At 49.0% G+C, this 22,864-nt stretch overlaps 2 protein-coding genes across 6 annotated transcripts; one reads left to right on the forward strand and one right to left on the reverse strand.

The window, feature by feature from the left end:
* Nucleotides 1-1,882: 1,882 nt before the first annotated feature.
* Prr3 (proline rich 3) lies at nt 1,883-9,606 on the reverse strand. 5 transcript variants are annotated; one of them, XM_048348192.1, is made up of 6 exons: nt 9,001-9,333; nt 8,599-8,724; nt 7,616-7,678; nt 3,441-3,731; nt 3,226-3,271; nt 2,949-3,079 (listed from the first exon to the last, which is right to left on the reverse strand). In XM_048348192.1, the coding sequence occupies exons 1-5, from the start codon at nt 9,008-9,010 to the stop codon at nt 3,234-3,236; spliced, it is 528 nt and encodes a 175-aa protein (XP_048204149.1). In that variant the 5' UTR covers nt 9,011-9,333; the 3' UTR covers nt 2,949-3,079; nt 3,226-3,233. The 5 variants fall into 5 exon arrangements, 4 of the variants coding, with proteins under 4 accessions (XP_048204147.1, XP_048204146.1, XP_048204150.1 ...); XM_048348190.1 differs by lacking the exons at nt 3,226-3,271; nt 9,001-9,333 and adding an exon at nt 9,484-9,606 and having other exon boundaries at nt 1,883-3,079; XM_048348189.1 differs by lacking the exon at nt 3,226-3,271 and having other exon boundaries at nt 1,883-3,079; nt 9,001-9,332.
* Nucleotides 9,607-9,696: 90 nt separating this feature from the next.
* Nucleotides 9,697-19,138, forward strand: Gnl1 (G protein nucleolar 1 (putative)). The gene is made up of 12 exons (XM_048348136.1): nt 9,697-9,926; nt 10,359-10,524; nt 10,860-10,996; nt 11,111-11,262; nt 11,379-11,450; nt 13,127-13,334; nt 13,501-13,596; nt 14,000-14,194; nt 17,031-17,209; nt 17,292-17,454; nt 18,084-18,224; nt 18,790-19,138. Exons 1-12 carry the CDS (start codon nt 9,854-9,856, stop codon nt 19,029-19,031), a joined length of 1,824 nt encoding a protein of 607 aa, XP_048204093.1. The 5' UTR covers nt 9,697-9,853; the 3' UTR covers nt 19,032-19,138.
* The last annotated feature ends 3,726 nt before the right edge of the window (nt 19,139-22,864 follow it).

Genomic DNA, 22,864 nt, shown 5'->3' on the forward strand with positions numbered 1-22,864 from the left:
TAGCTTTTTTTCTCTTCTTCTTCCTTTCTGTGGTCATGGGGCTTGAACTCTGGGCCTGGGCGCTGCCCCTGAGCTCTTCAGCTCAAGGCTAGTGCTCCATCATAGTACCATTTCCAGTTGCTAATTGGACATGAGTCTCATGGACTTTTCTGCCAGGGCTGGCTTTGAACCAGGATCCTCAGATCTCAGCCTCCTGACTAGCTAGGATTACAGCATGAGCCACCATACCCGGCTTAGCACCCAGCTTTAACTTTTTGAAGCAAAAAAGTAAGATTACCATGCAAACCACAAAAGCACAAATGTAATACTAGCCACTCTACAAGGGAGGCAGAGATTGGGAAAATCAAGGTTTGAGATCCACCTAGACAAGGTTGCCAAATCCCTTCACAAGCATTCACAACTGACCAAGGGAAGGTGACAAGCCAATCATATCAGCTAAGTGGATGAGTAAGCAGAATGATTTTGGCATGTGCCAAACCAGAAATAATTTAAGATCTTCACCCCAAAATAACTAAGGCATAAAGGACTCAGATTGTGGCTCAAGTTATAGAACACCTGTGTAGTTAAGTGCAAGGCCCTTGAGTTCAGGCCCCTTATTGCAATTTTTTTTTTAAAGAATTAAAAGAACAAATGAATTCTCTTGGCAGGAATGACTCATTTTGATCACTTCATAACTTTCATCTTATTCTATTCTTTCCTCCTATATAAGGTAAGTATAATCATAGAATTGTTCTACCTTTTAATTTTTATTTGGGACAGTGTCTCACTATGTTGTTGCTCAGGCCTTGAACTCACAATCCTACTTCAGGATCTCAGTTGCGAAAGTGGATTAAAGCATGCTCTGCCAAGCCTGTTGCTCATGCTTGATAGCATGCTCTTTGAGATCACATGGTTCCCAAAGAACTAGGTAGTATAGCCACAATAGAATATAAATCAGCCAGTGGCTCATGCCTGTAATCCTAACTACTCAGGAGGTTGAGATCTGAGGATCATGCTTTAAAGCCAACTTGGGCAGTAAAGCCTGTGAGACTTTAATCTACAATAAATCACTCTGAAATGGCCAGAAGTGGCACTGTGGCTCAAGTGGTATAGCAGTAGCCTTGAGCAAAAGAAGTTCAGGGACAAAAAGTCACAGGACTAGGAAAAGAAAAAAACTTTGGAGAGTTTTAACTCCCATTTCCTGTGTGGGGAGTAAGAAATGTTTCTCTTCTTCATTTCTTCTTATTTTAATGGTGTGATAGACTGAAACAAAACCTTGCTACAACAATAATAAAAATATGTCTCAAGTAGTAGAGTACTAGCTTTGAGCACAAGGCTCAAGGACAGCACCCAAGCCCCAAGTTCAAGCCCTACAACTGACAAGAAAAAAAAAGAAAAAAGCTGGGAGCCAGGTGCCAGTGACTCACACCTGTAAATTTCACTTCTTAGGAGGCTGAGATCTGAGGATCAAGTTCAAAGCCAACCTAGGCAAGAAAGTCCATGAGACTCTTACCTCCACTAAACTACTCAGAAAAAGCCAGAAGTGGCACTGTGGCTCAAGTGGTAGAGTGCTAACCTTAAGCATAGAGAGACTCAGGGACAGAGCCCAGGCCCTGAATTTAAGCCCAAAGACTGGCAAAAAAAAAAAAAAAAGAAAAAAAAATTAAAAATAAGCTGGGTTTCTATTGTGACTATACTTAAAATCGACAATCTTGGACATGATAGGTGCTTAATATGAAGATAAATGATAAATATACATACTTATCACTTCAAACCCACCTATGTGCAGGTAACTGACCTAATTTTTATCTGGATGTCAAAACTTGTATATTCAACTCATAGCTCCACTTCCTACTTTTTCTGCACCTTCAGAGGGCTAGAACGTAGAGATGAAAGAAAATGTTTGTTTACACTGTGTTTATTACTAATATAAAAATGTTAAAAAGAAAAAAATCATTCTCAGTTCTCCAACACTCATCCTTCCCTCTTGCCTACACAACTCCTGACCCATTTCCTCAGGGTCAGCTCAGAACTGAACCTGTTCACTGCCGTTTTCACAGAAAACAACCAGTGCCAGGGATGTGAGGGAAGAGGGTTGGAAGAAGGGGACAATGCTGTCCAGGTTCCACCCAAAGACAGGCCAGGTAGATATTCACAGAATCCAAATGAAAGGGCTGGTGGCCTCGCCATGACAGAGCCTAACCAAAATAGGCTGGGGAGGAAGGCTTGTTGTCTGAGGCTTTACAAGACATCACTGGTCCATGTCGGACTCAAAACAACCAACACCAGAAGAGGGAGGACCAGGGAACAATCTGGGGGGAAGTTTCACAATTCTTCCATGTCGGGAGGTAGGGAAAGGCTAGAGGGCACCAAGAAAAACTTATTCTAGTGTTGGGAAGTCACAAAAATGTCACGGACACTGAGAAAGGCTACGAGGGGGATGCACAGTTTCACAAAGCACAGTGATCACAGACCACAGTGGTGGGGATCATGCTACTGACAGAGAAACTACGAAATCCAAAAGTAGGGGGATGGCTGTTCAGGAAGCAGCTGTGTGTCAGCCAGACAACCTGGCAAGTTTCCCAAGGAGCTGAAAATATTAGGGTACCACATAAAGAGGACAACCAGCTAGAGGGGATAGCAAACTGCTCCAAGGCTCTTAGGAATTGAGGGCAATACTGGGGAACAGGTGGACAGATGCACAAGAAAGAGCACCAAAGGTTTCCTGTGAAGCAGTCATTTGGCGAAGGGGAAGATCCGGGTGAAGGGAGCAAGATGGGGTCCTGAAGGTGAGTCTCTGGAGCCTGTATCAGAGTCAGCGTGCACTGTGCACTGGTGAGGAAACACAATTCTGGACTCCAAATGGAGGTGGTGGTGGATGGGTCTGGGGGTGCTGGGTGGAAGAGCCTCGGAGTAGCTGTCACTGGGCCACAGGGAAATACATGGCCACTAGGTCAGAGGACTCTTTCCAGTCTGGGTGGGAAGGCACAGTCTCACAGAGGAGGTCCATTGACGCCTGGATGGTAGAAGGCACAGAGGTCTTCATATCGACAGTGACCCTTTTTGGAAAAGTGTCGGCAGACAGGGCGGCTGGATTTGTCTGTGGATAAGTGATAATTGAATGGTTTAAAAATCTGAGTAACAAAAAGAAATGGGGTAGAAAGCCAAAATAAAAGTCCAATTTCCTACCCCCTACCACTTCCAGTTAGTCTGGCTTCAGGCATACTAAGTACAGTAGACACTGACCTTTCTTTTTAACACCTCCAGGTATTATGGAATAGTACTTTTTCTTCTGGGGGGAAAAGAAATCAGGGCTGTCTTACTTCGTAAGAAAGCTGGGAGATTAGCCTTAGGTTCAGTCCCTTGCACTGCAGCTCTGGGCTCACAGGTATCCTGGGAATTAGGCCACTATGGGAGTGATGGGTATGAAATGTATGTAGGCATCACAACACGGACCTCACCTTCCATAACCTGGGGGCCATCCTTAGGTGGGCAGGTATTCTTGATAAGAGACCAGCTTTTGAGCCTTCGAGGGTTTCTCTGCTCTTTGTGAAAGCTTTCCCTGGAGGGACCCCCATGGCCTGGCCCCAGAAAAGGAGGTTCAGCATTAATTCCCCACCATCCACGACCATAAGGACCAGACCTGGGGCCAAGGCCTCCCCGAATTGGGCCTCTGCCCCGGGGAGGAGGAGGGAGACTCAGCAGTGGTGGAATCATTGGTCCCCTTGATCCTGGAGGGCCTCTGTGAAGAGCTGGAGAAAGACAGAGAAGAGTCACCAAATGGGCATGGCAGCGTCATCGTCAAACAGAAGCCCCTTTGCCCCCATCTTTATTAAAGTAGAACATACAAAGATACATCCACTTTAAGTGCTTAGTTCAATTACCACAAAATAACCATCTGTGTTTCCACCACCTAGGTGAAGAGATAAGAGTCTTATCAGTATTTCAAAAGACCCTTCCACGTGCCCCGCCTTCCTCCCCAAGGAGAACCATCATCCTGTCTTCTAACATCATAGATTATTAATCTTTGCCTGTTTTTGAACTTTGGCTCCTTTCGCTCAACGTGTTTGCGAGATTCATTCAGGTTGCCTGTAGCAGTGTTCGTTCATTTTCATTGCAGCGTGGTATCCCATTGCATGCACACGCAACAACTGATTTATCCACTCTATTGATGATGAACATGTGGGTGGTTTCCAGTTTGGGGCTATAAGGAAAAATGCTGCTATGAACATTTTTATACATGTCTTTGTTACACTTATGAATGCATTTCTCGAGTATATATGTAGTCTAGGAATTCTGGGGTCAAAGAGTGCATGTATGTTCAAGTTTAATAATGTTAAACTTTGTTTCAAAGTGCTTATAACCAATTTCTACTCCCAGCCAGTTCCTGGCCAAACTACACTTGCTATCCAGTCTTTTCCTTTGTCACTCTCTTGAGTGGTACATTTTCTGAAAATCTGCTATTTATCCAGGTTTTTTGTTGTTATTTTTTTTTTTTGTACCTGTCCTGGGGCTTGAACTGGGGCCTAGGCACTCTCCTTGAGCTCTTTTGCCCAAGTATAACACTCCAAGACTTGAGCCTCAGCTCCACTTCTGGCTTTTTGGTAGTTAAATGGGGGTAAGAATTTCACAGACTTTCTTGCCTGGACTGGCTTTGAACTGTGAATCTCAGGTATCAGACTGAGTAGCTAGAATTATAGGCATGAGCCATTGCTGCCTCCTCCCTCTCGTTTAACTAGTTTTAAGTGCACAGTGTTAAGTATATTCATGTTGTGAAATATATCCCCTGAAATTTACATTATAAAACTGACTGCATACATCAAACAATTCTCTTTCCTCCTTTCCTCTACATTTCTTCAGCCACTAGTAATCATCATTCTATTATTTCTACCTTTTTTGTTGTTGTTGTCTTTTTTTTTTTTGCCAGTCCTGGGGCTTGGACTCAGGGCCTGAGCACTGTCCCTAGCTTCTTTTTGCTCAAGGCTAGCACTCTGCCACTTGAGCCGCAGCACCACTTCTGGCTTTTTGTTTATGTAGTACTGAGGAATCGAACCCAGGGCTTCATGAATTCAAGGCAAGCACTCTACCACTAAACCATCTCTCTAACCCTCTACTTTTTTTTTGTTTGTTTTGGTCAGTCATGGAGCTTAAACTCAGGGCCTAGATGCTGTCCCTGAGCTCTACCACATTGAGCCACAGTGACATGTCCAGTGTTCTGGTGGGTGGTTAATTGGAGATAAAAGTCTCCCAGACTTTCTTGCCCAGGCTGGCTTTGAACCACGATCCTCAGATCTTAGTCTCCTGAGTTGCTAGGATTACAGGCCTGAGCCACTGATGCCCAGCTACTTACTTGGTTTTAGTTCATGCAAAGATAATTTTACAGCAATGATTTCAGTTTATGTCACTTAGCATAATGGACTTAAAGTTCATCTATGTTATATAGAACCTGAGGGCATTTTTCTTCCTTTACAAGGTCAAGCAAGCCTGCTGAATGCATATACACTTTGATTATCCATTCTTGTCAATAGACAGAAGATTCCTTCTATTTCACTCTTAAGTATTGTGAATGGTGCTGCAATCTATGAATGAGTGTTGAAATCTTGGTTTGTTTTGTTTTGTTCATGGGGCTTGAACTCAGGGCTGGGCACTGTTACTAAGCCTCTTTGTGCTCAAGGCTAGGTGCTGTACCACTTGAACCATAGCACTACTTCTGGTTTTTGAGTGGCTAATTGGAGATAGTCTCATAGGGACTTTTCTGCCCAGGCAGGCTTTGAACCACAATCCTCAGGTCTCAGCTTCCTGAGTAGATAGGATTACAGGTGTGAGCCACAAGTGCCTAGCACAAATCTTGTTTTCTTCTGAATATATACCTACGGGGGGGCAGGGAGCTGTTGGCTCATACAGCACTTTTATTTTGAATTTTTTGGATAGTTTTCATACTGCTTAACATAGGGGTTACATAGTCTTTATAATGAGTTGTCTGGAGAAATTATTTTATTTATTGTTTTAATTTGAGTGCTGGTAGTGAGGCCTGAACTCAGGGCCTGGGTGCTCAAGGCTGCCACACCTCTACTTCCAGCTTTTTGCTGGTTAATTGGAAATGAGTTTCTCATCTATCTCTATTCTTGAACCATGACAGGCAGATCTCAACCTCCTAAGTAGCCAGAATTACAGGTATGGAACCTAGCCCTGGAGAAATTCCTTATATAATTCTAGATATGAACCACTTTATTATTGGGTTATATTTGTTATAAACATCTTCCTATACTATGCTTCCTGTTAAATTTCTTTGTGTGTGTCAGTCTTGGAGCTTGAACTCAGGGACTAGGAGCTATCCTTGAGCTTTTGTGCTCAAGACTAGTGCTTGAGCCATAGCTCTACTTCTAACTTTTGGAGATAAGAGTTTCACAGACTTTCCTACCCCAAATGGATTTGAACCATGATCCTAAGGTCTCAGCCTCTTGAAAGCTAGGATTACAAGTGTGAGCCCCTGGCACTCAGCTTATTAATTTCTAGTGTTATCTGACTAATATCTTTTTTATTTTTTGCCAGTCCAAGGCCTTGGACTCAGGGCCTGAGCACTGTCCCTGGCTTATTTTTGCTCAAGGCTAGCACTCTACCACTTGAGCCACAGCGCCACTTCTGGCTTTTTCTGTATATGTGGTACTGAGGCAAGCACTCTACCACTAGGCCATATTCCCAGCCCCAGTTTTTTTTTTTTTTTTTGGCCAGTCCTGGGCCTTGGACTCAGGGCCTGAGCACTGTCCCTGGCTTCTTCCCGCTCAAGGCTAGCACTCTGCCACTTGAGCCACAACGCCGCTTCTGGCCGTTTTCTGTATATGTGGTGCTGGGGAATCGAACCTAGGGCCTCGTGTATCCGAGGCAGGCACTCTTGCCACTAGGCTATATCCCCAGCCCCCCAGCCCCAGTTTTTTAAATTTAATTTTATTGTTAAGGTGATGTCCAGAGTGGCTAATATCAATTTGTACTATTGGGTAGGGTTCAACTTATTAATCTTCCTTTTAACTTTAGGGCATGTATGTGTTTTTATATATTTACTTTCTAGAAGAATGATTTTTCTACCTTTTACATGTGTGAAATTGATGTTCGTATCTGATATGAGAAAGAGGTCAAATTTCTGGTTGTTGTTTTTTCACAAATGCTCAGCACCATTCACTTTCTGAAAAGACCACTTCTTCAGTTGTATCTCTACATTCATGTGTCTGTACAGCTGTGGACCTTTTACTAGACTCTCTAAGCTGACTTATACATCTGTATGTGTCCAAACCAGTGTCATAACTACTGTGGCATTGTGGTGCCTTGATGTGCAGAATAAAGGTTCCCTCTTTTAAGAATGTCTTGCCAGTCCCTCTACCTAGGTACTCCGCTTTTCTACATAATGAGGTAGAATGCTTATTTTTACATAAACGTTACAGGGATTGATTGGGAATGTATTGAACATATGGAACAATTTGGGAAGTGATATTTTGTGACACTGGATTTTCAAACTTATGAACATACAATTTCTTTCCATTCACTTAGGTACAAATTCCTAGTTTTTTGATTTTTAAATCTCTATTGGTTTTACCCTCTCCTCTACGACATAAAACAAAAATTCAGGGTCCTTACTCCTCACCTGACTTGGGTTCACCAGGCTTTCCGTTGGCCATGGGGGGAGGGCCTAGAAGGCTGGGTGGTCCTAAGAATAGACACAAAAGTATGGTCATCAGAATAGACCAAAGTACTGACAATCCTGTTCTCAGGCTATTTTGTTCTATTACTCTTTTTTTTTTTTTTTTTTTTTTTGCCAGTCTGGGCCTTGGACTCAGGGCCTGAGCACTGTCCCTGGCTTCTCTTTGCTTAAGGCTAGCACTCTACCGCTTGAGCCACAGCGCCACTTCTGGCGGTTTTCTATATATGTGGTGCTGGGGAATCGAACTGGGCTTCATGTATAGGAGACAAGCACTCTTGCCACTAGGCCATATTCCCAGCCCTATTACTCATTTTTTAAATACAACCAGAAGTATATTATATTCTCAATGATGTTATAAATTTTCATTTCATTGATCTGCCCTTTCCACTGTAAAGTTTCAGGCTTGGCAGAAAGTGGAGACTCCATCAAAGGGGTTATACAGGATACTGACAACTTTCTTTCCTTCATGATGCCATTAGCCATACATAACATCCTTCCATGGATAACCCAATCCCTTCCTTAACAGCTGGCCATCTTTTCTCTCTCTCCTCTCCCCTTCTGAAAAGCCCGCACTTCCACCGTCGCAGTGAAGTATGGTCACAAATTGTCACCCCAGTCATCACAATCTGTCATATACCTTACAGTAGTCCCTCTTCCCTGCCATTCTGCGGCTGCGCACATGGGCTCTTTATCCTCACCACCTCCGCCTTCTCTAGAAAGGTTTTTGGGGGTCAGGAAAAGGTTGAGGGTTGAAGTCAGACAACTCCTCATTGAAAGGTTCCGTCCGGGGCAGACCTCTCCCAGCATTGCCCCAGCACCTGCGCCCTTCTTCCTTCTGCTAGAGCCCCTTTCCCGCACCATCAGCCTCTCGCTCCTGGCCCTGAGCAGGTTGACAAGCGGGTGCCTCCCCTCTCCCAGCCCCTCACCGATGGGGCTCTCATCTTCCTCATCTCCAGTCTCTTCCCGCTCATTCAGTGGAGGCTGTTGCGGCGGCTGCTGCGGCGGCGGCGGATTCTGCTTCTTTCGCTTCGGCATCGTGGCTGCGGCAATGGCTGCAGAGGGATTTGGAGGGCAGTGGGGAAGGGGCACACTGGGATTCTGTTTCCGCTTCCGGGGGCTGGGGGGCCGTGAGACCGCGGCTCCCACCGGCCCACTTCCGGGAGGCGGCGGGGAATCTTGGCTTCGGCCGCGTTCTCATGTAAACTGCCTTCGCCGGTCTCTGCCAGGCGTGGCGGCAACCTCAGGCCGTCCCTTGGCTGCGTTCCTACAAGTGGCTAATTTTTTCTCCGCTTTTCTCATACTGAAAAGCACCACAACCCGCAACTCACGGCGTGCCATAGAGTCAACAGGCTGTTCGAGGGGCCTGAAGGCCTGAGACGGGAAGGTTTGTCGCGTCCTAAAATCGCCACATCCGGTCCCCGGTTACTATGGTAACAGCTGCAGGCACAACTTGGTGCCCTCTGACCTCTCTCCAAAAGTCCTCGCACCCCCTCGCTTTTCCTTCTCGTTCGGGCTTGCACTTATGAGCCACTGTAAGCCCGGCTCTCCTCATCGCCGTTCCCACGAGGGGTTTGGGTCACAGCAGGTTGGCACCCAGGACTCTTCCGACCTGTGATCGCGCCTCTCGCCGAGCCCCGCAGTCCCGCCGCATCCCCCCCGGGCCTCGCAGCCTCGGCTTTGCACAGAGGTTGGCCAGCGGGTCCACGCCCCGCCCTCGTCCAGGTGGTAGGACCCGCCCCCCGCCGCGCCGCCCCCCCCCCAGGTGAGTGGTAGCTTCCCCCGGGAGCGCAAGGTAGTGATGACACGCACCCCCCCCTCCTCCGGGCGCCACTTGGTAGCGCCCGTGACGGAGTTAGCCCGGTCCTCCCACGCGCGCCCCTCTCCTCTCAGCCGCCACGCTTCTCGGTCCCACTGGCCCTCATGTGCCGGTAGCCCACCCCCGCCTCACCCCCTCGCCTCGGTCCTCGAGGGCGGTGACTCCGTTCCTCCCCCACCCCCGTGCGCCTTCTCCTTTCAGGCAGCCGCGGCTCCGCGGTCGGGCCCGCCCGCTGACGTCACCGTCTAGCCCCGCCTCCTCCAGGGTCCCGGGCCCTTGCGGCGGGGGCTGCCCGGGGGTGGGGGGGGAGTCAGTTGAGGCGGCCGGAGCTCGGCGGAGGGCGGGCCAGGTGACTGGTCCGGGCCATGCCGAGGAAGAAGCCCTTCAGCGTGAAGCAGAAGAAGAAGCAGCTGCAGGATAAGCGGGAGCGGAAGCGAGGTCAGTGCGGGAGCGGGAGCGGGAGGAGGGGGCGGGGCTCGGGCTCCCGCACCTCTGGAAGGAGGGGTGTGCCCGCCGCACCTCTGGGGGGGGCGTGGGAGTGACCGTGGGCCCCCGCGAGGATCTGCGTGGGAGCCCGCAAAGGGGATTCCCCGACTCCAGTCCCCCGCACCTCGGGAAGGGGTGGGGAAGGATGGGGAGTTGGGGGTGGGGGAGTCCCTCCCAGCTCCGATGGGGCGCCATCCCCGCAGTTTCCTGGCGGAGTAACTACTCCCCGAACACCGCGGGAGGGTCCCGCCCGGGCAGGGCGGCCGGGAGGACTGAGGCCAGGGAGAAGTTGGATAGGCTGAAGGAGACCTGGCTGGCCGGGCAGGGGGTCTTCCGATCCCTGAAGACCAGGCCAGCCCTGGCGTCACCGGCCCCACCCCGCAGGGCTTCAAGATGGGCTGCGCTCCAGTTCCAACAGCCGCAGCGGGAGCCGCGAGCGGCGGGAGGAGCAGACCGACACCTCGGACGGGGAATCTGTGACCCAGCAGATCCGCAGGCTCAACCAGCAGCCTTCCCTGGGCCTGGGTCAGAGAGGCTACGATCCAAACCGGTGAGGGAGGGTGGGAGTGGGGCGCCCACCTGGAAATCGGAGCGTGGTTGGGAAAGCTATGCTGCTGCTACTGCTACTGCATTCTTGCTTCTGCTGGAGGCTCGAAAGCATAGACAAGTGGGGTTGGGGTGCCACAGTGCTTTCCGGAGCAGGCTATGATACTCCTTTCTTTTTAAAAGTGGTTGATAGGATCTTTGGTGAGACTGGTGAGGGTGTGGGGGTGGTGTTAGGCCTACTGAGAGAGACTTGAACAGGTTGAGAGGAATGTTTATGAAGTTGCCCAACTAGGGAGAAGACTGAATGTGTGGCTGGATGTATGGTCCCTGTTTATTTAGATACCGGCTGCATTTTGAACGGGATAGTCGGGAAGAGGTGGAGAGAAGAAAGAGAGCAGCCAGAGAACAAATACTAACTCCCGTCAGTGTGGAAGTGCTGGAGCTGGATATCCGAGAAGTCTATCAGCCTGGCTCAGGTGAGCGAGAGCAAGGCTTCTGGCCGTTTCCCATCAGCATTGCTCTTGGGGAAGGGTAAGAACTGGCTGAAATCAGGGTCTCATACTTGCTTGGACTTTTTCCTGATTTCCTAGTCTTGGACTTTCCTCGACGTCCTCCTTGGAACTATGAGATGTCCAAAGAACAATTAATGAGCCAAGAGGAACGGAGCTTCCAGGAATATCTTGGGAAGATACATGGAGCTTACACTTCTGAGAAGCTCAGCTACTTTGAACACAACCTGGAGGTGACAGTGGAGTGGGGGTCAGCAGTTGGGGCTTTATGACCCTGGAAAAATTAATCTGGGTTCAGGTTGGATAGGACTCTGGGTTAGGTTCTCTTCCTTTGATCTTGTCTTTTTAGACGTGGAGGCAGCTGTGGCGAGTGTTAGAGATGTCTGACATTGTCCTGCTCATCACTGATATTCGACATCCTGTGAGTACTTGGGTTGAGAGTGGGCAAAGGAGAAGAGGGAGGAAGGTTCTTGTGGGGAAAGTGAGAGGCAGGAGTTGGAATGGAGAGGTATCTTTTCCATTCATTCATTTTTGTTTTTCCTTTCAGTACTGGGGTTTGAACTCAGGTTGCTGCTTGCTAGGCAAGTGCCTTAACACTTGAGCCGCATTCCAAGCCTTTTTGCTTTAGTTTCAGATAAGATTTTGTATTTTTTGTCTTGGGCTAGTCCTCGACTGAAATCCTTCTACAATGTATACCTCTACCACTAGAATTACTGGCATGCTCCACTACAACCAGCTTGTTTTTTGAGATAGGGTCTCATTGTTTTTGCCCAGGCTGGCCCCAGACCATGATCTTCTCATCTCTGCTTCCTGCATAACTGGGGTCCCTTGTTCATTTTTTTCCAGCTTCCTCTAATGTTTACAATCAGGAATTTAGTCCCACCCAACCCCAGCTGTATGTGCTGGCAGCAGGGCTTAAACTGATGCTTTCACTTGCCTTTTTCCACTCTAGGCTGACATTCTACCACTTAAGTCACATCTCCACTTCCAAAGAGCTCATTTTGGTTTTGGATTTTGGTCCCAGTACTGGGGCTTGAACTCTGCTTGGGTGCTATCTCTTGACTTTGTTGCTCAAGGCTGCCTGATGCTCTGGCAGTTGAGCCACAGCTACACTTCCAGCTTTTTAGTAGTTAGTTGGAGATAAGACTCTTACAGCCTTTTGAACTGCAATCCTCAGATCCAGCTTCCTGAGAATCTAAGATGATCAGCATGAGCCACCAGTGCCTGGCTCGGAACTCAGTTTTTTATTCATCTCTTATCATATCCTTTCACTCCTTTCCTGGCCTTTGTACTTCTATTGATGAAAAACTGCATCGTCTGTCTTCCATCTTACCAGAACTAGATCAACAAAATTCCAGGGGTTCTATGGAAGGAAGCTGGGGGCTTCCCCTGCCCATCCCAAAGCTGCCCTTTCTTCCTTATCTCATTTCTCTAGTGCGGCCACATCAGTTGCTACGGAACGCACCTGGAATGCTAGGGTAGTGGTTAAGGCTGTAGACTGCTGCTGTGAATCCCGACTTCGCCACTTCACTGTTGTCCTTCAGTAGAAAGAGGAAGGTCTGTGGGGGACATTTAGGCTGGAGTTCCTAAGTGAATGCACATGCACATACTCACAAATACACGAGTGCATGTGTACATCCATATACACAAGTACATTCACACGCTCACGTTCGTTCACAGTCATTCATGCTGAACACGTTCACACATGTGCACATACCTGCATGCATGCTCGTATGCACGTGTACCCACTTGTACAGATTTTTGCACACAAAAACAGGTATTACTTTCTACCTCAACCCCTATTCCTGTTTTGATCCTAGCCTTTACCTCAGTGTGCTAGGTGTTGCTATTTCCTTCTTATATCTTTCATTGATTTTTATTTTAATCATGACCTCTAGGAAGCAACATGAGACTGCACAGGTATTACTAACCCCTGCTTTGTCTTTTTTTGTTCAGTTTGGCTGGTTTACTGTTTTTACTCCAGATTCTGCTACTGCCAGGGTCTTGTCTGGGAGCTGTGCCTTGTGAGTGGGGAGCTGGAGGCAGAAATTTCTGGGTGGACCTCTCATCACTGTTCCTCTAACTACCTTGTCCTAGGTTGTGAATTTCCCACCAGCACTTTATGAGTATGTGACTGGAGAACTTGGGTTGGCCCTGGTGCTGGTCTTGAACAAGGTGGACCTGGCCCCACCTGCTCTCGTGGTTGCCTGGAAGCATTATTTCCACCAACACTATCCCCAGCTCCACATCGTCCTTTTCACTTCTTTCCCTCGGGACCCTCGCACTCCGCAAGAGCCTAGTAGTGGTGAGTGGCCAAGGAGGAATACATCATGGAAGAAATGGGTGGCAGGGGACAAAAGGAAGAGCAGAGAGGTGTACTGGCCCGGGTAACTCATCGTGGGCCTGAGGGTGTTGGGAGAGGTGGGCTGCAGAAGCCCATTTGCTAATCCTCGGGTGCCATCTCCTCTCAGTCTTGAAGAAGAGTCGGAGGCGGGGAAGAGGATGGACTCGGGCCCTGGGGCCAGAGCAGTTACTGAGAGCCTGTGAAGCCATCACTGTGGGGAAAGGTATGTGCTTACTAGAGTGGGGATGGAGGAGCTCAGGGACGGGACTTGAGACTTGGAGTCATTTTACTCATCTATCTGGAAGTCAGTCTCTGTATTTTGGATATACAGAGGGGTGGAATAAGGAGCAGAGGCTGGGTGGGACATGAGACCCATGAGGCAGGCAAGAGCCACAGTGGCTTTGTTACCTTACATCTTCCACGTACTTTCTAGAAACTCAGACAAAAATGTATGTGAGTCCAGGGTGGGGGTCAAATGAAGGCAGGGAAGATACTCTGGCTTGAAGTTGTGCAGGTTGACACTGTGTTACTCCAGAGGATGCCAGTGACATCAGATTTGCAGGGCACAGCTCGTACTGCCCTATGTAGCAACTTCAGTGGGGCCTCTTCCTTCTTTCTCTGAACAGTGGACTTGAGCAGCTGGCGGGAGAAGATTGCTCGGGATGTGGCTGGGGCTACCTGGGGCAATGGCTCTGGGGAAGAAGAGGAGGAAGAGGATGGGCCTGCAGTCCTCATGGAACAGCAGACTGACTTAGCAATGGAGCCCACTGGCCCGACTCGGGAACGCTTCAAGGATGGTGTGGTGACCATCGGCTGTGTGGGTAAGGACAGGATAGCCTGTGCCCAGTGGCCTACAGGAGGCCCTGTGTTTACAGTGTTTACAAAGGAGGCCTTCAGATCTCTGAGAGTGGCCTCTGCTAGTGGTCCTCAGAAGGCCGAGGAGGCCTGTTGGAGTTAAATTCCACCCCCTTTCAACTGGATGATTGTGACCTTTAACTATTGAGTCCTAGTTGCTTTGATTTTAAAAATCAGAATGTTGGGCTGAAGGCGTAGCTCAAATGATAGAGCACCTGCCTGACAAGCAGCAGGCCCTGAGTTCAGACCCCAGAACTGCCAAAAATAAATACATGAAAACAAGCATGCTAAACTGAATGTCAGTGGCTCATGCCTATAATCCTAGCCACTCAGGAGGGTGAGATCTGAGGATCACAGTTCAAAGTAGCCCAGGCAGGAAAGTCAGTGAGTTTCCTATCTCCAATTACCTGGGGGGAGTGGGGGAAGCTGGAAATGGAGCTGTGGCTAGAGCACTAGCCTTGAGCACAAAAGCTTAGGGACAGTACCCATGCCTTGAGTTCAAGCCTTGACACAGATAAAAAGCAAAAACAAACATGCTTATCCCCAGTTCAAGAAAGTGGATGTGAGGAATGAAGAACATGGTATTAATAGTGATAACAGTAAAAACAAATGGTGGTGGTTACATTTTTAGTGTTTAATATGGTGTTTTTACCGTGTGCTAACCTTGTTCTGAGGTATCCATGAATATTCATTGTTCCAGTTGTGGTTCTTAGTCCCTAGGGCAGGGATCACTAAGTCATAGCAGGAGGATCTGAACCCATTTCGTCTGTGACATCAGAGATTATCTCCCCTTGACTAAGGGCTTTGTCTCAGCTCCCATTGGAGGCAAAGGCTGTTGGATTTTTCAAGGGTCCCTTTGCATTGTGGGTGGGAGAGGTGATGAGGCCTTGGCAAAGCCGTGGTATCTGAGATGCTTTTTGGAACTAGCTCATCCAAGAAGCAATTGTAGAGATGCGAAGTAGGTAGCTGGACTCCTCAGGAGTGCTGCTGACCTAACTTTTTCACTGTCCTTTTTGTTTTGTTGAAAACCTACCTGCCTGCTGGGCAATAGCTTCTCTTCCCAATCATGTCACCCTGGCTTCCTATCCTCTGACTTCTGCCCTGTGCTGCCCTTCCCAGGAGCCTCTGCTGGCCTTCTCAGTGGCCTCAGTGCTAACCGGTGCTGTGAAAGGAAGAGTGTTTGCTCTGGCACAGGCAGCCCTGAGTTTGCATTTCCCTCACTTCTGATTTATTTATTCATTCAGTAAATATCTTAACAAGCACCTACCTGGTGCCAGATGCCATTCTCGAGATGGTAAATGCCTCTGTGAAGGTGGCAGAAAGATCCCTGACTTACGGGGCATGTTTCCTTGTGAGTAAGTAGATGTGTGTACAGAAGTCATACTAGGAGCAATGAAGTAAAGCTTTGAAGAGGGAAAGAGTGACTAGAGGGGAGGAGGAGATGGAGCTCCAAATGGAGCTCTGGGGAAAGGATCTTGAGAGCCAGTGAATGAGAGGGTCTTGAGGTGGAGGGGTGAGCTTGGTGATTCTGGGATTAGCAAGACTTCCGGGCTATGGAGGATGGAGGATGGGGGACAGGAAAATGAGGGACGATGGTCACAAGGGACCACATCACTTTGGGTCTCATGGCTGTGGACTTTATTCTCAGTACCATTAGAAGCCCATGGTGGAGTTAGAGCAGGGAGTGACAGTGTCTGATTTCCTTTTTTAGAAGTTCATTCTGCCTACTAAATGGAGTATGAATGGCAGAAGATGAGCAAGAAAGGAAGCTGAGAGAGCAGCAGAGGCTTCCTCATTAGTCTAGGGCAGAAATGATAGCTGCTCATAGCAGATGGTAATGGGTAGACAAGGTCAAACGTATTTTGAAGGTAGAGAGAATGAGATTGCTGATAGCTTATATATGGCACATAAAAGAAAGCAAGGAATAATGAACTTCCAGTCTGGCACTGGTGGTTCAGACTGGTAATCTTAACTACTCGGGAAGCTGAGATAGAGAATTTTGGTTCAAAGCCAGCGGGGGCAGCAAAGTCCATGAGACTCTTAGCTTGTAACTCATCACAAAAGCTGGAAATGGAACTGTGGCTCGAATGGTAGAGCACTAGACTTGAGCAAAAAAGTTCAGGGACAGTGCCCAGGTCCTGAGTTCAAGCCCCAGGGCTGTTACAACAAACAAAACCCTCACAGAACTGAGCTGTGGGGACTGGGGAAGGGAATAATCTTTGAGAGTCAAGTGTAAGCAGTGAGGGTCGAAGTGTTGGACAGCAGATCTGGGTAGGCCCTGGGACTCAGCTAGAAAGATGGAGAAAGGGGTAGTGAGCTCCATGGGCTGCTAGGTTTCCCTTTACAGAGGTCAGGATAGTTATGAGAAGATAGAAGGACCAAGGTAGGAGGTATCTGTCCTGTGAAATGAAGAAATGGGCTTGAAAGGTCCAGTACTTTGCCTTGAGGTCACAGAGCCGTAAGTGGAGAGGCTGAGATTCATTGCCAGCAACCCAGATCCTTGATTCGTAGTCTGCAGTGTTATACCACTTCCTTCATTTCTCAGCCTTGGTTCCCCTTTCATCTACAGTAGGGATGGGATTTTTTGTTTTCTGCCATGGACCATTTAGACATTTATGACAACAGAGGCAGATGGGCCTGGGCAGCAGAGGAGCAGCACAGGTGTGTGTGTGCTGTCCTGTGCCTAATGGTTTTACAGGCCTTCCACAGTCATCAGGATATTTTTCTGATCTCCAGCCTTGCCAGAGCACTACTGGCCAGAGCAAGGGCCTGACAGAGGCTGCTCTTCCTGTCCTTCCTCAGGTTTCCCCAACGTGGGCAAGTCCTCACTGATCAATGGACTGGTGGGCCGGAAGGTTGTCAGCGTCTCCAGAACCCCCGGCCACACCCGATATTTTCAGACCTACTTCCTCACTCCCACGGTGAAGCTCTGCGACTGTCCTGGCCTCATCTTCCCCTCCCTGCTGCCCAGGCAGCTGCAGGTATGTGGCAGAGGGGCGGGAGGGGCGGGGGGAGGCTGAGCAGGTAGGCCACCACCGAAGGCACTGAGTGCTGTTCCCGCAGGTTCTTGCTGGGATTTACCCCATCGCCCAGATTCAAGAGCCCTACACCGCCGTAGGCTATCTGGCCTCCAGGATCCCCGTGCAGGCAATCCTCCACCTCCGCCACCCAGAGGCTGAAGACCCTGCCGCAGAGCACCCCTGGTGTGCCTGGGATATCTGTGAAGGTGTGTTCTCCAGCTGGCCTGGCTGCCGTGACCTCGCTCGCCTGCCCCTTTCCCTTGTCCTCCAGATTCTACAATGAATGAAGCCTCTGTTCACTTACTTCTAGATTGTGTGTGTGTGTGTGTGTGTGTGTGTGTGTGTGTGTGTGTGTGTGTGTGTGTGTATGTGTGCGCGCCAGTACTGGGGTTTGAACTCAGGGCCTGGGTGCTATCTCTTAGCATTTTCACTCAAGGCTAGTGCTCTACCACTTGAGCCACAGCTGCACTTGTAGCTTTTTTGGTAGCTAATTGGAAATAAGAGTCTCATGGAATTTGCTGCCTGGTCTGGCTTTGAACTGTGATCCTCAGATCTCAGCCTCCTGAGTAGCTAAGATTATAAGCATGAGCCTCCAGCACCCTGCTGCCTTCAGCTTTTTGCTAGTTAATTGGAGATGACCGAGTCACAAGGATTTGTCTGCTTGGGTGGGTTTGAACCTTAATCTTTAGATCTCAGCTTCCTGAGAAGTTAGGATTACAGGTGTGAGTCACTGGGTGCCTGGCCACTGGCCTGGAATATTTTGAGGAAAACTTAAGGACTTCCATGGGAGTGACTGGAACCTGAATCTCATGTTTCTCTTCTTTTCTCCTTGCAGCCTGGGCAGAGAAACGTGGGTACAAGACAGCCAAAGCAGCACGTAATGATGTGTACAGAGCGGCTAACAGCCTCCTTCGGCTGGCAGTGGATGGTCGCCTCAGCTTGTGTTTCCATCCCCCCGGTTACAGTGAACAGAAAGGTCAGAACCCAGATATTCTCCCCAGCCCCTGCTGGGGTGGGCTTTGGTGGCCAGACAAGTGAATGTTAAACGTGGCTTCTGTGCCTGCTGGCCAGTTGTTTCTTAACATCGCTGAGGTGTTCCCCAGATCTGCACACGTACTTTAGTAGCAAGGTGGTTGTCAGGACCGAGTGGAGTGTGAACAAGCTTCTACTCTGTGCTCCACACGTGAGGTTGGATGATGAGTGAACGCCAGCTGCTATAAGAATCACTGTGTTTTGCAGTCTTTGCCTTTTCCTCATCTTTCTCTGGCTTTAATTCCTTGCTCAAAAATCTCCTCGAGGGGCTGGGGATATGGCCTAGTGGCAAGAGAGCTTGCCTCGTATACATGAGGCCCTGGGTTCGATTCCCTAGCACCACATATACAGAAAACGGCCAGAAGTGGCGCTGTGGCTCAAGTGGCAGAGTGCTAGCCTTGAGCAAAAGGAAGCCAGGGACAGAGCTCAGGCCCTGAGTCCAAGGCCCAGGACTGGCCAAAAAAAAAAAAAAAAAAAAATCTCGATTCTCTCTCCTTTTTGTTCCCCAGGCACCTGGGAGTCTCATCCAGAGACCACGGAACTGGTGGTTTTACAGGGCAGGGTGGGGCCAGCCGGTGACGAGGAAGAGGAGGAGGAGGAAGAGCTGAGCAGCTCCTGTGAGGAAGAAGGAGAGGAGGACCGAGATGCGGATGAGGAAGGAGAAGGGGATGAAGATACCCCAACCTCAGCCCCAGGGTCCTGCCTGGCTGCCCGAAACCCTTATGCCCTGCTGGGTGAGGATGAGTGCTGAGTCCCCACCTAGGGCCATCTTTCCTCCCAATATCTTTGCTTTTGGACTGATCTGGAGGCATCTCCCGTCTGCCACCCTGATTGTGAATAAAGATTGTCTGCTTTGTAGCCCTTTCCCAAGGTGACCTGAGGTTCACAGCGGCTGCTTTGGGCTGACAGCTATGGGAGGTTTCTCTCCTCTTCTCCCTTCTTTTCTCGTGCCTTCTCTTTGCCAAGGCAAATTCTTTATTCATTGGGTTTTTAGCCACTCTGCTCTGCACCCTAGGAATCCATTATCCCTGCCCATAGCGACAGGAGGCCTAAACCCAGCCCTCCTGCAGTTTGTGCCATCCACTTTGATCTGTGCTTTGTGCCCCCTGCTGGCACACCTGGGTTCCATCAGGAGCTTCTGGAAGGAGTCCTGAGCGGAGTCACAGCTGATGTAGCCAAGTGAAGTTTTTATAGGAAATTTTCAAATTCAAATATTCATTGAGAGCCTGATCATGTGCCTAGAAAGTGGCAAACACAACGTATAAAGATGCACAAGCAAGGCCTGGCCAAAACTTAAATAGTTAAGACCCCATAGGGCACCTATAGTGAGTGTATAATGTTCTCTACGTCCTGGAATCTCATACAATATAATTCTAGGACATCTTATTTATATAGATTTTTAGTTCAGACCCACTATTATGCTTGTAAGAACATTAAATGTGCATGAGTGGAGACTTCATTGTTAGCACATGACTTGTCTGCATATTTATGATTTGTGCAGAACAGCCCTGTAAGTGCTCTGTTAGGTTTCGTTATTTACAGGTCTTGGAGCTGGTGACAGCACACAGCCAGCCTCCTCTGACCTATTTAGTCTGGTTTGGGAATGGAGCAAGCTGCAGAGTTTGAGCCAGAAGCTGGCAGGTGGCCAGCGCCATCTTGGAGGGTCATCTGCATTTCAGCAGAGATTTCCCTTGCGAAGCAACCCAAGCTAGACACTTGGGTTGAATTCCTGGAGAAAGAGGAGAATGGACTTTGTAGTATTGACTGCCATGGCATTGTCTAGGTTGGTTCACAGGTTGACTGTTGAGAGGAAAGGCAAGGTGGAGAGGGAGGGCTACTGGGTCCCTCTTCACTTTACCCATATCCTGATCAAGTTCTGGGTGACTGGGAAGTTTCTCTAATGCCCTCAGAGACCTCGTCAACCAAGGAGCAAAGGAAATCACCTTCCTGCTCCCTTCACCTCCCCCCCCCCCCCCCATTGGTGCCAGTGAGGACATACGTCCTGAGATTTACACTCTAGTGCCAAGTTTCAATACTACTAGCCTGGGAATGTGCTGGGAAGGTTCCTCAGTGTGCTAGGGAAAAGAAGTCCTGGTTGCAGGAAGCAGAGTCCCTAGTGGGACTCTGGCCTCACAGATGGGTCTGGTGAGGGCCAGCTGAGCTTCCCTTGAGAGTTTGTGATGTTCAGAGGGGCTCGGGGGGTTCTCTGCTGCAGGGGTGGACATTAGGTTCCCTTTTTCAGTGGAAGAAAGGAAAAGCAGGATTGTTGGTTCCCCTGCCTCTTCCTCAGCTGCTTCTCACTTGCCTTTACCAGGGGAGGACCTGGTAGGGACAGGCTGAGGGTAGCATGGAGTCCCGGGGCTGGATGGCTTGGGCAGTTAGAGACGTGGCGGGAGGTAGCCCCATCATGTGAACTCCGCAGGACCTCCCAGGTTCTGTCAGGGACTCACAGACTTGATAGGAAAGTAAGGTGAGGAAAAGCAGCATAGGAAGGGGCAGACAGGAAGAGGTGGGAGATGATGCAGTCAGTGGCAGAAGCTGACGTTGAAATCGAAAGGAAACCAGGGTTCCGTCCCCCATGCCGGCTGGGATTTCTTGCCTGGGTCAGTCGTCCACTGTGTGGATACTTGACCTGTGAGGTCCGGGGAGCTCTGGCGCACAACTGGCCAGCTCCCAGTGGAGAGAAAACAAGGCTACTCTTACCTATGCTCGGACTTCATGGGGACGTCAGCTTCACCTCACTGCCCTTTCTCCAGACTGGGTTCCAATCTTGGTTCTGAAGTTAGTAGTTATGTGTGTTCCAGGGTAGTTCAATTATCTGAGCTTTTTTTGGTCAGCTATGGGGCTTGAACCTGGGGTCTGAACACTGCCCTTTGAGCTCGTTTTGCTCAAGGCTAGTGCCCTGCCTCTTTGAGCCCCAGCGCCACTTCCAGTTTTCTGGTGGTTAATTGGAGATGGGTCTTTTGGACTTTGCTGCCTAGCCTGGCTTTGAACCAGGATCCTCAGATCGCAGCCTCCTGAGTAGCTAGGATTACAGATGTGAGCCACTAGTACCCAGCTTTTTAAAAAATGTTTTGTTTGTTGTGGGGCTTGAACTGCGATCCTCAGATCTCAGTCTCCTGAGTAGCTAGGCTTACAGGTGTGACAGCTGATGCCCGGCTAGAGCAGGTGGGTTTCTATAAGAAGCCTACTGTTCTCCTAGGAGAGGTTTGGAAGTCACATCAAGCCTGTTACCTGGGTTAGCTGTGTTGTTTACCCTCCCAGACCACCTGTCTCCACCCTGTTTGGTTTTCTGGTGGGCGGAATTACAGATTGTTACCAGGGTTCCCTTTGCCTTCTGGATTCCAGTTGGGTTTGGACAATGGGAAGCATTGATAAGAGCTTGGAGGGGAGTAAGAGAGCATGCATCCCTCAGCTGTCTCGATTGGAGGCTATCACATTGCTCATTGCAAACCATAGTCGCCGACAGGGAAACAGATTTTGCTTTTCCCAAAGTGCCTCAGAATCTAGGTTTTCTTTGCTAGGTTAACTTTGCTCACACCATTGTAAAAATGTCTTTCCATTTGCCAGATGTTGGTGGCTCACACCTGTGATTCTAGCTACTCAGAAGGCTGAGATCTGAGGATTGTGTAAAAGCCAGCCCTGGCAGGAAAGTTCTTGGAGACTTATCTCCAATTAACCACCAGAAAACCGGAAGTGGCACTGTGACTCAAAGTGGCAGAGCTGAAGAGCTCAGGGACAGTACCCAAGCTCTGAGTTCAAGCACCACAGCTGACAAAAGAAAAAAAGTCATTCCACTTGCTTTCCTAGTTGAATGTGCCATTTGACTCCTGCTGATACCTTGACAGATCCAGTATTTTGGACCACGGTGGCCCCAGGGAACAGCTCTTAGTGGATTAGGTTAGTACTTTGTACTTGAGAGGAGGGCCCAGTAGCATCACTGCAAGGTTGAAATAGGACACTGGTAATCATCTACAGCATGGCAGGGCCAAGCATGGAAAACATCCAATTTATCAACAGTAATGGCATGGAATGGGTGCAGAATATTAGGAAATCAACACACCATCCTTGGAGGTGTGATTATAGATCGTGGGGGCAGTCATAGGACTTGGAAAGATCAAGATTGTAAGCTGGGTAACAAATGTCAAGGAGTATGGATCTCTTGGAAATGGGCAGAGACAAATATTCCATGGTTCACCCAAATGTCCACTAGAGGGCAGCCTTGGGGATTGGAGAGATGGTTAGTCTCCAGCCAGCCTCTATCTCGCTGCTCCAGGGCATGTTGTAGGAACTCATGTTGGAAGAATCCGTGGCACCCAAGAACAGAGACTGAATGAGCTCTTCAGGCTTGCATAGGCTTGCCCTCACTGTGGGGGGCCAGGCACGACACCCTCAGCCGGCATAAATTTGGCCAGAATAAACACCCATGTTGGAAACATTCTTGCCTTCCTGTCCTAATGTTTTGTTCTGCCAGAATCGTCACTCACTGGCTCCCAGAATGCTTGGGTTTTCACCATGTTAACTTCACATTGCTTCTGAACAGGAATCCTATTTTATGACAAGGGAGTGTAGCAAGGGACTCAA

Source organism: Perognathus longimembris, chromosome 6, assembly GCF_023159225.1.
Source record: "Perognathus longimembris pacificus isolate PPM17 chromosome 6, ASM2315922v1, whole genome shotgun sequence".
NCBI classification, from domain to species: Eukaryota; Metazoa; Chordata; class Mammalia; order Rodentia; family Heteromyidae; genus Perognathus; species Perognathus longimembris.

Bases quoted from the DNA above. Each gene is read 5' to 3' on its own strand.
- Gnl1 (XM_048348136.1), top strand. From the start codon at position 9,854: ATGCCGAGGAAGAAGCCCTTCAGCGTGAAGCAGAAGAAGAAGCAGCTG. The intron at 10,525-10,859 runs GTGAGGGAGGGT...CTGTTTATTTAG, and splicing joins AGAGGCTACGATCCAAACCG to ATACCGGCTGCATTTTGAAC. The intron at 10,997-11,110 runs GTGAGCGAGAGC...CTGATTTCCTAG, and splicing joins AGTCTATCAGCCTGGCTCAG to TCTTGGACTTTCCTCGACGT.
- Prr3 (XM_048348189.1), bottom strand. The intron at 3,732-7,615 runs GTGAGGAGTAAG...GTCTTTCTCCAG, and splicing joins GCCTGGTGAACCCAAGTCAG to CTCTTCACAGAGGCCCTCCA. The intron at 3,080-3,440 runs GTGAGGTCCGTG...ACTTATCCACAG, and splicing joins TGGCCCCCAGGTTATGGAAG to ACAAATCCAGCCGCCCTGTC.